This window comes from Mirounga leonina, unplaced genomic scaffold (assembly GCF_011800145.1).
Source record: "Mirounga leonina isolate KUSES-001 unplaced genomic scaffold, KU_Mleo_1.0 Mir_151, whole genome shotgun sequence".
Classification (NCBI taxonomy): Eukaryota; Metazoa; Chordata; class Mammalia; order Carnivora; family Phocidae; genus Mirounga; species Mirounga leonina.
In genome coordinates, this window is record NW_023270377.1 from 8,162,830 (window position 1) to 8,174,893 (window position 12,064).

General features: G+C 41.8%; 1 protein-coding gene across 1 annotated transcript in view; it reads right to left on the minus strand.

Moving 5' to 3' along the window:
- Positions 1-10,073, minus strand: part of PSMD1 (proteasome 26S subunit, non-ATPase 1) — a 91,663-nt gene extending 81,590 nt beyond the window's left edge. Inside the window, exons 1-4 of the mRNA XM_035006903.1 lie at positions 9,914-10,073; positions 4,668-4,711; positions 3,962-4,035; positions 3,615-3,784 (exon numbers count right to left, since the gene is read on the minus strand). Coding sequence (XP_034862794.1) covers positions 3,615-3,784; positions 3,962-4,035; positions 4,668-4,711; positions 9,914-9,929 — 304 coding nt within the window. The 5' untranslated portion in view covers positions 9,930-10,073. The remainder of the gene's footprint in view (positions 1-3,614; positions 3,785-3,961; positions 4,036-4,667; positions 4,712-9,913) is intronic.
- Between the last annotated feature and the right edge of the window lie 1,991 nt (positions 10,074-12,064).

The following is a 12,064-nucleotide window of genomic DNA, read 5'->3' on the forward strand; positions in this document are numbered from 1 at the left end:
TCATTTTTTAATCAAAACAATTTATGGAATAACTATAGAGTAATAAGCAAATTTCAAAACTTCTAAATTCCAGAAGTTATACATTCAAATTAATACTATTCCCTTCATAACAGTTATACTGGAGGGCTTACATACTAATTCCAATGAGGCTGACGGTATTCAAAACATTTCTATCTTTGTATTATATTTTGACCAAAATTATATTACTCAACTATATTGCTTATTAGACAGAGTTGGCTACAAATAGCTACTGTTTCACTTTCAAAAACAAATACTTGCCATTACTGAGGATATTAAAAAAGACCTATTGTAAAAATTATCACATAGCAATAAATTACTAGACTTCTTCAAATTAGTGAAACTATTAGCTCATCGACAGTAGAGGCCATGTCTAAATCATCCTCGTAAAATACTGATGAATAACCTGAAATGTGCCACAGGTTCTAAAGGCAATTCCAAAGATTTCCAAAAACCTTTCCAGCAACTGTAGCAAATCTGCTGAAATACTGTCGCAAAGTAAGGTGGGTGAAATCTATGCAATCCCCAGTCCCAGACCCCTACTCCCACTGCCACTGCTGCCTTAAAATTCACGCAGTGGTATATACATGCAGGATTTGGCTTTCACATTACACAATGATTTGGCTGAATGGGGCGGACAGGGCAACATACTGAAGGGGGCCAGTAGTATACTTGTTGAGAAATATTTAAGTTTGTTTATTAACTCACACTACTTTACAATCACACTTTAAACTTGTAAGAAATAACCAATAAAGGGAATTTCCCTAAGCCTTCTTCCACCTTCATAAGGAAGATAAATAGCTACCCAAGTGAATGACATAAAATATTTATACTCTCTATAACTCATTGACTTGTCACTCTCCCTTTCAAAGAGAAGAAAGGGTACATGAACAAGATTAATTAGTTGCAAACTACAGCCCTGGGAAACAAATGATTTGAATTAGCATAAAGAATTACTGGCCCACTGGATGGCTCAAGTTAAATGGATCTGTATTTTGGGGGAAACAGAGTCCTTTTATAAATTGGAATATATCAAATTCAGAGTTCATCCAGACAGAATTACGCAGGTTTACATATAGTTAATAAGGATAAAGTGGCAGTCACAAAGCAGACCTTAAACAATTCTGGTTGCAGAAAATCTTTACCAGGCCCTAATATGAGCTTTTTAAACCAAATGTAGTTAAGTGAGGAAACATTACACCTACCCTATCAGAAAGGAACCTCCGAATTATAACAATCGGGGAATTTTCTTAAATTGTAACCAAAGGGGAAAAAATATGCCTCCCAGGTTTCAAATGAGGTTCATGCTTTCATTTACCAGGTTTATATCATAACTATATCCCAGAATCTAGTCTCATTCCCAGCTGAAGTCTTTTTAGAACAGAGAAAAAATTTACCAGTCTTGAATTTTCTGGATGTATAATACTCATTAAGATCCTAGAAAGCCTTTCTCAAATTCTATTTTGTGTATCCCCTCACAAATTTCACTGACGTTCAAAACAATCCATTCTTTTTTAAAGATTTTATTTATTTACTTGGGAGACAGAGAGCGCACATGCACGAGTGCGTGCACGGGCGAAGGGGGAGGAGAGGGAGAGGGAGAGGGAGAAAGATTCTCAAGCAGGCTCTGTGCTTGAACTTGATCCCGCAACCCTGAGATCAAGACTTGAGCCAAAACCAAGAGTCGGACACTCAACCAACTGCACCAGCCAGGTGCCGCCAAAATAATCCATTCTAAAAGTCCCTACAAAACTAGAAGGGTGAACCCCACTGCCACACAAAGAAAAGCAAACAGAATTGGTCTATTTATCAACAATTGCCTTCTATAAGCTAAGATGGTACATAGCATTTAGAGAGAGGGAAGGCATCTACCACCTCATAGCCCCTTATAGACCAACAGTCCTGTTTAAAACATGATTTGGAAAATAGTAGCAATGCAAGCACTTGTACATCATTGTTGAAAAAATTATCAGTATTCATCAAAAAAAAAAATTCCTGAAATAAGAGAAAAGAGGTTAAGTGTATTTAACTCCCCATTTCTAACTCAATATAGAGAAAGTGTTCCATGTTTCAAATGTTATGGTCTATTCTTTAAAACCACTTGTTCTTTCTATAGGATTTATAGATGAAAACTCCAATTCAGTGAGCCCCCAACAGCAGTAAGTTAACTGCAACATTTTCACAATACCATGGAAAAAACTTTAAAACCATGAATGCAGAATTCTAGTTGGAATATCAGAGACATTTGAAAGTATCCCTTTGGGGGCGCCTGGGTGGCTTAGTCGTTAAGCGTCTGCCTTCGGCTCAGGTCATGATCCCAGGGTCCTGGGATCGAGCCCCGCATCGGGCTCCCTGCTCGGCGGGAAGCCTGCTTCTCCCTCTCCCACTCCCCCTGCTTGTGTTTCCTCTCTCTCTGTGTCTCTCTCTGTCAAATAAATAAATAAAATCTTAAAAAAAAAAAAAGTATCCCTTTGGACCACCTTGTGCAGCACTTCCCAATTTCTGAAAGAGAATACCCAAATCCTCCTCTTAAGGGTTCAGGTGAATAATGCGGACCTCTTCTAAATTAGCAATTAAAAAAAATACATATACTGCACACCACTGAGAACAGAATGCTCATCGGAGTAATAATAACCATAACCTAAGATAACTACTTTTGTGTTGATTAGGTTGTTTCTGAATAATTTCTTAGATTCATTCTTAAAAGCTTTGCCAGATGGAAAATAATTACCTATAATAGAACACACCCTTGTGCTCTCTGTAACTATATTCCTACAGACTTGTCTGAAGGGTATGTAGTCCATTCTTTCATCTACTAGATCAGGAGTTTTCAAACATTTTTTAAAGCTACAAATCTTTGAACAAAACCTTACATAGTTATAGTTTAATTTACAAGATAGAGAGCCCAAAGTCTCGCCAGTATGCTATCCCCCACTTCAAAAATAAATGAAAAAATGATGGTTGCCAGTAGAAACAATATGGATTTTGAAGTAAGCCTGAGTTTTAAATTCTGACCCTCCTATTTAACAGTCATGTGTCTCTACCATCTCAAAACCCGAGTTTTTTTCATTCATAAAACAGGGATAGCACCTTTCTCATGGAGCAGCTGTGGAATAAACCATGCCATGTAGAATGAGTAACATAGTGCCTAGCAAAATGGAGATAGTCAATAATGGTTTCTGGTATTAGAAACAAATCTATAAATTACTGTCATTTAGTTCGTTACTCATAATAATTAATTTTTTCATAGAACAGAATGCTCATTGGAGTAACAATAACCATAACCTAAGATAACTACCTTTGTGTTGATTAGGCTGTTTCTGAATAATTTCTTAGATTCATTCTTAAAATGTTTTGTGAGGTGAGTGTCTTCACTGTTACTGTTACTAATGTTACTGTTCATTATGTCAAAAAATAATAATCCCCAAACTGGAAGGCAGATCTAAAAACTCAGCCTGCATACGATTATAGGATTGTGAACTTCCAATTAAAATTAAATTCAGCAACAGCAAGAAGTAATTCAGGAAAAAAAATGTTATATGCACTACAGCAAGAAAGAAGCCAAGATAAAGCTTTACCAGATGGAAAATAATTACCTATAATAGTCTCCACGTATTCAGAGTTGTCATTGACATTGAAGAGGTCACCAGCTCCAAGTGCATAATTCAGAGATTCCTCAAAAGCCCCAAGGTGATAAAATACTTTAGATGCCACTAAGGCTGCAAACTGCCGACTCCGGAAACCTTCATCTTCATACAAAACTTCTCTGAAAGAAATTAGGAAGTATAAGCCTAGCTCAAACTGGTTTTCCTTAAAAATCCCAAATCTAAGTATGTTTAGTAGCAGCAAATTCCTAATTGAATTAAAAGCCACATGACCCACATCCACAGAGAATTAGTTGATCTACTTTAATACAATTTATACAAATAAAATAATTTCTTACATTTTATCTACAGACTCAGAAATTTCTGCCCAGAAGTCATTGACAACTGCATTCAACTTATGTAGTGCAAATTCCTGTAGAAGATAAAAATAAAATTTGATTTTGACTTACCATTACAAATTTTACAAAAAAAAAAAGTTTCTGACAAATCAATGGCCAAATTCTCAATCATATTTACTAAAATTTTTAATCTAGGACAAATACAAAAATTTACTGACTTATGTTTTCTCTTGGGTTTACAGGTTTCCTTTCTGTTTTTAATCATAAAACATCAGACTAGCCATAGTTCATTCCTTATCATAATGAGCATCTTCTCTGTATATACACAATTAATTACTGGATATAAATGAATTCAGGTGTGTAGAGCCACTTTAGGTATGTTCCAAACTTTAGTCAAATACAAGTAATTTAAAAATATGTGACAGAGAAGAAACAATTTTTTGTGCTTTCCTTTGATAAAGAAACAAGGGTGGGCGGGGAGTGTTCTGGTGCCATACTGAGAATTATTTACCTTAGCTTTGTTAAGCTCTAGGGAAAATCAACTGCTATTGCCAAAATAGTTTCCGGGGGGGGGGGGGGCTATATTTGAATGGGTACAGACTTGGTAAGATGGCTATTTTAAATGATGGAAAATACACAAATATGACTAAATTCAGAGTTTCACAGCATGCATATTAACCCCAGTTAATTTTTCTTCAACTCATACCTTAAGCTGTGGTTCTTCCTCATCCAGAAGAGAAATAATTCCAGCTATAAGACAAAAGGCATATCATGATTATGAACCATAATCTTCTGCTAAGAGAGAAGATACTGCTTAGTCAAAATATATCACAATTGGAAAAAATAAGTATTTTTTTGAGGAGTGACTTCACTAGAATGATTATTCTTTAAAATTGTAAATGTTTACATTTCAAAGTTTAAGAGTTGTGTTATCAAACCTTCATGCCACCACAAAATCACATTATTTGCCAAATTCAGTGGTTTTCAAAGTGCAGTCCTTGGACCCGTAGAATTAGCATTACCTGGGAACTTGTTAAAAATGCAAATTCTTGGCCCCATCCTAGAGCTACTGCATTAGAAATTGTGGGGATGGGGTCCAGTTATGGGGCCACAAGTTTTCCTTGTGATACTGATACTATAGTTTGAGAATCTTTGGCCTAGCTTACTGATCAAAATGGGAAATTTTCCCAATTTTAGAAAAAATTTATTCACACAAAATAAGCCAAAAGTTATAAAATTACTTACAAAAAAAGGTGTAGTCATCAACTCAACAGAGTAAAATATATCAATTATTTCAAGATGCCTATATTAAGGGGCGCCTGGGTGGCTCAGTCGTTGAGCGTCTGCCTTTTTGGCTCAGGTCATGATCCCGGCGTCCTGGGATCGAGCCCCGCATCGGGCTCCCTGCTCCACAGGAAGCCTGCTTCTCCCTCTCCCCCTGCTTGTGTTCCCTCTCTCGCTGTGTTTCTCTGTCAAATAAATAAAATCTTAAAAAAAAAAAAAAGCCTATATTAAGGGACCTCCTTTATATCACAAGTAACCTAGAAGGTATGTTAAATGAGAGCAATCTTAACTTGTTCTGACTTCCACCTACCCAAGCACAGTGTTTCCCACATGACCGTGAGGTGTTAGCACACACTGGAAAGTGAAGGAAACTATCCTCTCCAAAAGAATACAGCTTGAAATATAGTCATATACCAAAGGGATTTTTAGAAAAAATACATGGGAAGTCACTGTCCTTAGACCACAAAGAAACAAAACAAACAAAAAAAGAAAACTAAACTGTCTCTCGTATATATGTTTTCCATATAGATCTTAAAAGTCATTCTGGAACACTGAATTCAAACTGTGAGCTGAGGGGTGCCTGCGTGGCTCAGTCTGTTAAGCGTCAGCCTTCAGCTCAGGGGATGATCCCAAGGTCCTGGGATCAAGTCCCGCACTGGGCTCCTTGCTTGGTGGAAGCCTGCTTCTCCCTCTCCCTCTGCCCACCGCTTCCCCTGCTTGAGCTCTCTCTCTGTGTCAAATAAATAGATAAAATCTTTTAAAAAAAAGAAAAAAGAAACAAGAAACTGTGAGTTGATTAAAAAGTGTCAAGACAACTTTACTTGGGAGATGTAGCCATTTTTTTTTTTTTTAAAGATTTATTTATTTATTTAAGAGAGAGAGAATGAGAGAGAGAGAGAGTACATGAGAGGGGGTAGGGTCAGAGGGAGAAGCAGGCTCCTCGCCGAGCAGGGAGCCCGATGTGGGACTCGATCCAGGGACTCCAGGATCATGACCTGAGCCGAAGGCAGTCGCTCAACCAACTGAGCCACCCAGGCGCCCCAGATGTAGCCATTTTTAATTGGTAAGTGTAGGTTTGCCAAGTAGCTCCAGCAGTCTTTAGAAAGAGCCATACAGGAAGGGTTACAACATTTAGCCAACTAAACTACACCATGGTGTTGGCTAGGAGATACTACTATCCTAAAAGCATAAAAGCAGACAGAAAGAACTTCTTGGTACTCTAGTTTGGTATGACAAGTCCAGAACAGAGAGGCTAAACTGACAGAATGCAGAGAAGACAGATTAAAAAATGTAATGGGGTGGGGGAGCGCCTGGGTGGCTCAGCCGGTTAAGCGACTGCCTTCGGCTCAGGTCATGATCCCAGGGTCCTGGGATCGAGCCCTACATCGGGCTCCTTGCTCAGCGGGGAGCCTGCTTCTCCCTCTCCCTCTGCCTGCCTCTCTGCCTACTTGGTCTCTCTCTCCCTCTGTCAAATAAATAAATAAAATCTTAAAAAAAAATGTAATGGGCGTTGGTGAACTAGTGATAGGGAATAGCTGATAGACAAGAATGCTTTAAATGTGGAACAGATCATAAACAGCAGAACACTTCATCAACATTAACTAAAAATGCTACCCATTGCCTATCATCAATCAATGGTGTATCTGAACTGCTTTTACCAAAAGAGGTGATGAATTTTTTACACTCCCCTGTTTGGTATTACTTATGACTAATTTGTTACCTGGTTGTCCTGGCTTAGAAATGCAGCCTTTGTTCATGGAACACAACTAAATCAAATACTCTACACTCCATACACAATTATTTCCCAACTTAAAAACAAAATAGAACTTTCCTTTGGATGGGGGGAGAGGGAAGTATATAAGGAATGTGAAAAGTTTAGGTTGCTAGAAAAATCTCTTCTGCCATAATAAAAAGTAAGTGGACATTATCTATACTTGTTCAATCAGTTTATAGTAATATTTGGATGTTATTTATAAATACAAAGTATGTGCCAGAAGAAACAGCTTAAAAGTTGAAAATGGCCATCTGCAGGGATGAGGAAGAGGAAAGAGGAGTGGGGGGTTACTATTTTAAAGCTTTTTAGCATAATTTCACTTTACTTGCCTATATTACGTTAAAAAAAAACAACACAAAAACACAAAACCCCACTCAATCTCACATCTCTCTCCTGCAACAACCTATCTCTATCTCTCCACTCCCTTTTGCTGACAAGTCTTTTGAAAAACTTAACAGTATGTGTTCATACGTGTTCACCTCTTATTCACCACTGTGTTCTTAGTGCCTAGCAAGTGACTAAAGAATAAATGAATGAATTAACTGACGAATCCACACCGAAACTGTGAAGCTAGCCTGTTTAGCACCTGGGACAGATCCTAAGCCATTGTGAGACACAGGACAGGAAACAAGGTGACAAAAGGTTCTGAGCAAAGGCTGGTAAGTAATCCAGTAAATGTAACAAATATATTAAATCACCACAGAGTCTCAGAATAGGACCTCAAAGATCATTACTCTTGGCATTCGCAATAGGTTTAAATTCTATTATATTCCCACTAAGTGCTTTTTCAGCCTCTCCTTAAAATACTCTAGGGATTAAATTATTGATTTCATTAGTTGATTCCCTCGTTCTTTTTTTTTTTTTTTTAAGATTTTATTTATTTATTTAATTGACAGGGAGAGAGAGAGAGACAGCGTGAGAGGGAACACAAGCAGGGGGAGTGGGAGAGGAAGAAGCAGGCTTTCGGCCGAGCAGGGAGCCCGATGGGGGCTCGATCCCAGGACCCTGGGATCGTGACCTGAGCTGAAGGCAGTCGCTCAACCAACTGAGCCACCCAGGCGCCCCTGATTCCCTCGTTCTAAATATACTTCTGAACTTCTGCTATCTGCTTGACAGTGCTCTAAGGATTACGAAACCAACAAAGTCTGCCACCCAAAATTGTACCAGAAAGACAGTAATCAGCTAAGTAAACAAAGTAATCACAGGACTGTGATGAAGGGAGGGGACAGCTAAGGGGAAGAGAGGCAGGCAGCATTATTTTAAAAGAATGATCAGGAAAGACTAACATTGGAACTGGGACTAAAGATTGAGAAGCTAAGGGAAAACTCAAGGAAAAAGAGTCTAGAAAGAGGGAACAAGATGTGCAAGGGTCCTGAGGTTAGGAGAGAAACTGACATATTCAAGGAACAGAAAGAAGGCCAGTATGAATAGGATGTAGTGAGTGAGGAACAAAGTAGTATACGACAAAGCAGGAATCCAGTTATGTAAGTCTTTGGTTAAAAGTCTGGATTTTATTCTAAACACAATGGAAATCCCTAGATTTTAAGCAAAAAAAAAAAAGACACTAAAGTTTGAAAAAAATTACTCTGACTACAAGAAAAATGGACTGTACGAAGATAACACTGGAAAAAACAAAATCTTAAGGCTGTTACAGAAACCCAGGCAAAAGATAAAGGTGGTCTGGGCTAATAAGAAGCTGTGGCAGTGGACGGATGTGAAACAGAATGAGGCCTACATTTACAAGCGGCAAGAAACTTCATGCTTATTTTACCTTTAAAGAGCTGTGACTGGAAAAAACTCTTTCCTATTTGAACTAAAATTCATCTCATTTGTATCCCGTGGGGACAAAAGTCTAATTCCAGGTACAGGTGACAGCTCTTGAAGTCTCTGAAAATAGCTTTTGTGTCTCTAGGGTCTCCATCAATTCCTTGCAGCAATCCTCACAAACGTATGGGTTTGGGCTCCTTACAAGTTAGTCTGAGCCCCAGTCTGTTTACAACAAAATACTTGTGGGACAAACGTAGATAAGACAGGACGAGAAAAGGGTGTGTGAGCCGGCAAGCAAAAAACACCAAGGCTGTGCACAGCTATATGCAAATCGGTCTGTAGCGGGGGATGGCGGGGGGGGGGGGGGGGGCTTAAAAAGTCTCCACCGGATCTTTACAGCTTATCCCATTTCAAATGTCATCACCCGAATCTACATATGCAATGGTTGCGTGTATGAAACCTGCTCCGCACACCCATGAATTCTTCCTTCAATGCAGAGTATGTACGGAGCACCTAGCCTCCCAACCATAGGTAGAGCATCAGTATAATGCAGTCTCCGGGGGCTGTCTTCACCGAACACAAACGTTCTCTGGGCGCCTGCACCGAATACTCTCGGAACAGCCCCAGAAACAACCCGCCTCAAATGCAATTTCGGGTTTGACTCCAAGGGGAACGGAGCTGGAGCCAGATCCAGGGCACCTCTGTAGTAGTTAGGCTGCCTTACCGGCCGACCGCACAGGGGGGCCGTCCCATCCTAACCACCTGCGAGGAAGCGCTGGGATCACACGGCCCCACAGGGCCAACTTCGGGAGGGACAGAACCGAGGAAGCCCCCCTCCCCGGGGTCGGGGAAGGGCCCAAGAAGCCCCTCGGGTCCGGGCAAGGGGTGTGCCTGGGGAGGGATGCCCAGGCGGACGACCCGGCGCGATTCCCCCGAGCCGAGGTCTTCGTCGGGCCCTCACAGAGGCCGGACCAGACTGCCAGCCCCCGGGCCGGGGGTGGGCCGTGGGCAGCGAGGGGCCGCGCAGGCCGGCGCTCCGCCGGGAGGTGCCCAGTCACCGGCCCTGACTCAGCTAAAAGCCGGCGTGGCGGCTCCTCCCTTTCGGCGCCGGCAGCGATCGCACTCACCAGCTGAAGTGATCATGGCTGCGTCCCGCACGCGCCCGCCCGCTCGCTCGCCGCCCCGGCCGCGCCGTGTATCTGTCACCTCCGGGCCCGTCCGCTCCGCCGCGCCTCCTCTCTCCCCCGGTGCGGTGCTCAGTCAGTAGCCTCCTCAGGCCGCCGGCTCGCTCCTCTTCCAGGACCCCGCCCGCCCCGGGGCTGCCCGCCGCTCCGCCTGCCGCTCGGCGTGAGTTCGCCCCACGGCCTGCGGTTTTCTGCGCCGCCACCGGCACCCTGGCCCCCGCGAAAGGGTGCACGGTCCATGTTTTCTCCGACCCTCTTCGAGGTTCAGCGATCCCGCTGGGGCGCGGACACTACTGGGCACCTGCGATCAGGCTTCATAATAGCCACCCCCAGAGGGAGGCCCCCATTATCACCCGCCATTGCTCAGAGAAAGGGTGTCGCGGGCAGGTGCTCGTGGTGCTCGCAGCGCCACCTGCTGCTTCGGCGGTCTCTCTGTACCATTCCCCGCGCGCTCGCCCGCCAAACCTTCGGGGGCAGGAGTAAGGCAAAGAGCGTTTTCTTAGAAAAGTAAGTTCAAAGTTTCTAAAAAACAGAACCCATCTCAAAAGAAATCCTCACAGAAGTGTTTTATTGTCATAATGAATCCCTAAGTAATCACTGGTTTATAATAAAATTGAACAATGAGAATTTCTGTTTTACATTTGGAATAGTTCATACTGTATGTTGTTTAAAAGAAGTGTAAAAAGATATACAGTGAGGGGCGCCTGGGTGGCTCAATCGGTTAAGCATCTGCGGCTCAGGTCATGATCCCAGAGTCCTGGGATCAGCCCCACCACTCCCTGCTCAGCGGGGAGTCGGCTTCTCCCTCTCCCTCTGCTTCTCTCTGGCGCTTGTGGTATGTATGTATGTATGTATGTATGAATGAATGAATGAATGAATGAATGAATGAATGAATGAATGAATGAATGAATGAATGAATGAATGAATGAATGAATGAATGAATAAATAAAATCTTCTAAAAAATGATATACAGTGAAAGTGTTCCATAGGAAAAAAGAGCTTCCAATTCTTGCCTTCCACTGGTCTAGTTCTTCTTCCCCCCCACAGCAACAGGTTCATGGTTTTCCTTTTTTTTTTTCTCCTAAAGATTTTATTTATTTATTTGAGAGAGAGACAGCACTAGAGAGAGTGAGCACGAGTGGGAGGGAAGGACAGAGGGGGAGGGAGAAGCAGGCTCCCCACTCAGTGGGGAGCTCTATATAGGGCTTGATCCCAGGACCCCAGAATTGTGACCAGAGCTGAAGGCAGATGCCCAACCGACTGAGCCACCCAGGCACCCCTCTTGGTTTCTGATACGTCTAATTTGAAATGGCAGTTGTGATGGCCATTTGCAGTGGTACACCAGCTTCAATAGCCTGTTTACTTCAATAGACAATACTGAGAAAGACTTGAAGATTAGAGACAGATGGTGGCATTTTTAAGCCACTAGCCTTTGCACCATCAAGCTATTCATCGATTGGATAGCAATTACTAAAGATTATTTCTGAAAAATAAAGATTATTTCTGAGGCCTTATCAAAACAGTGCAACCTACTGGCGCAAGCAATATTTTGTGGTTGAATTAACATTTGGTTGATAACACATTGGAGTGAATGTGTGAATTTTTTAAATTGTATTCTAAAGCTAAGGTTGTTAAAATATATCAAATATAATTATTAAACACTTCTGAAGAACCTATAGCTCAGACTGAAAGGCACTGCCCTGGGAGGTGTGCAAAAGAAAATAAACAGATATGTGGGAGTATCATTTCATAGAGACACTTTGGCCAATCCCTCATATGAAGACACCTGTATGCCCGAAACTTCTAGAGAATTCGCACATAACAGGTGATGGAAATGAGTGGAGCAGGCAGAGTGTAAGGAAATACTAGATCAGCAGGATGGTGAGGGGCGACTAAGTGTCAGGGAGGCAGGAGGGGATGGTGGTGACAATGCCAAAATGAAGAATGAGGGCCCCACTGAAAGAGAGCAGTGGCTACTTCTTCTCTTGCCGTGTTGCTGGGCAAAACTGTAGGACTACTGGGGCGCCTGGGTGGCTCAGTCAGTTAAGCATCTGACTCTTGATTTTGGCTCAGGTCATGATGTCAGGATTGTGA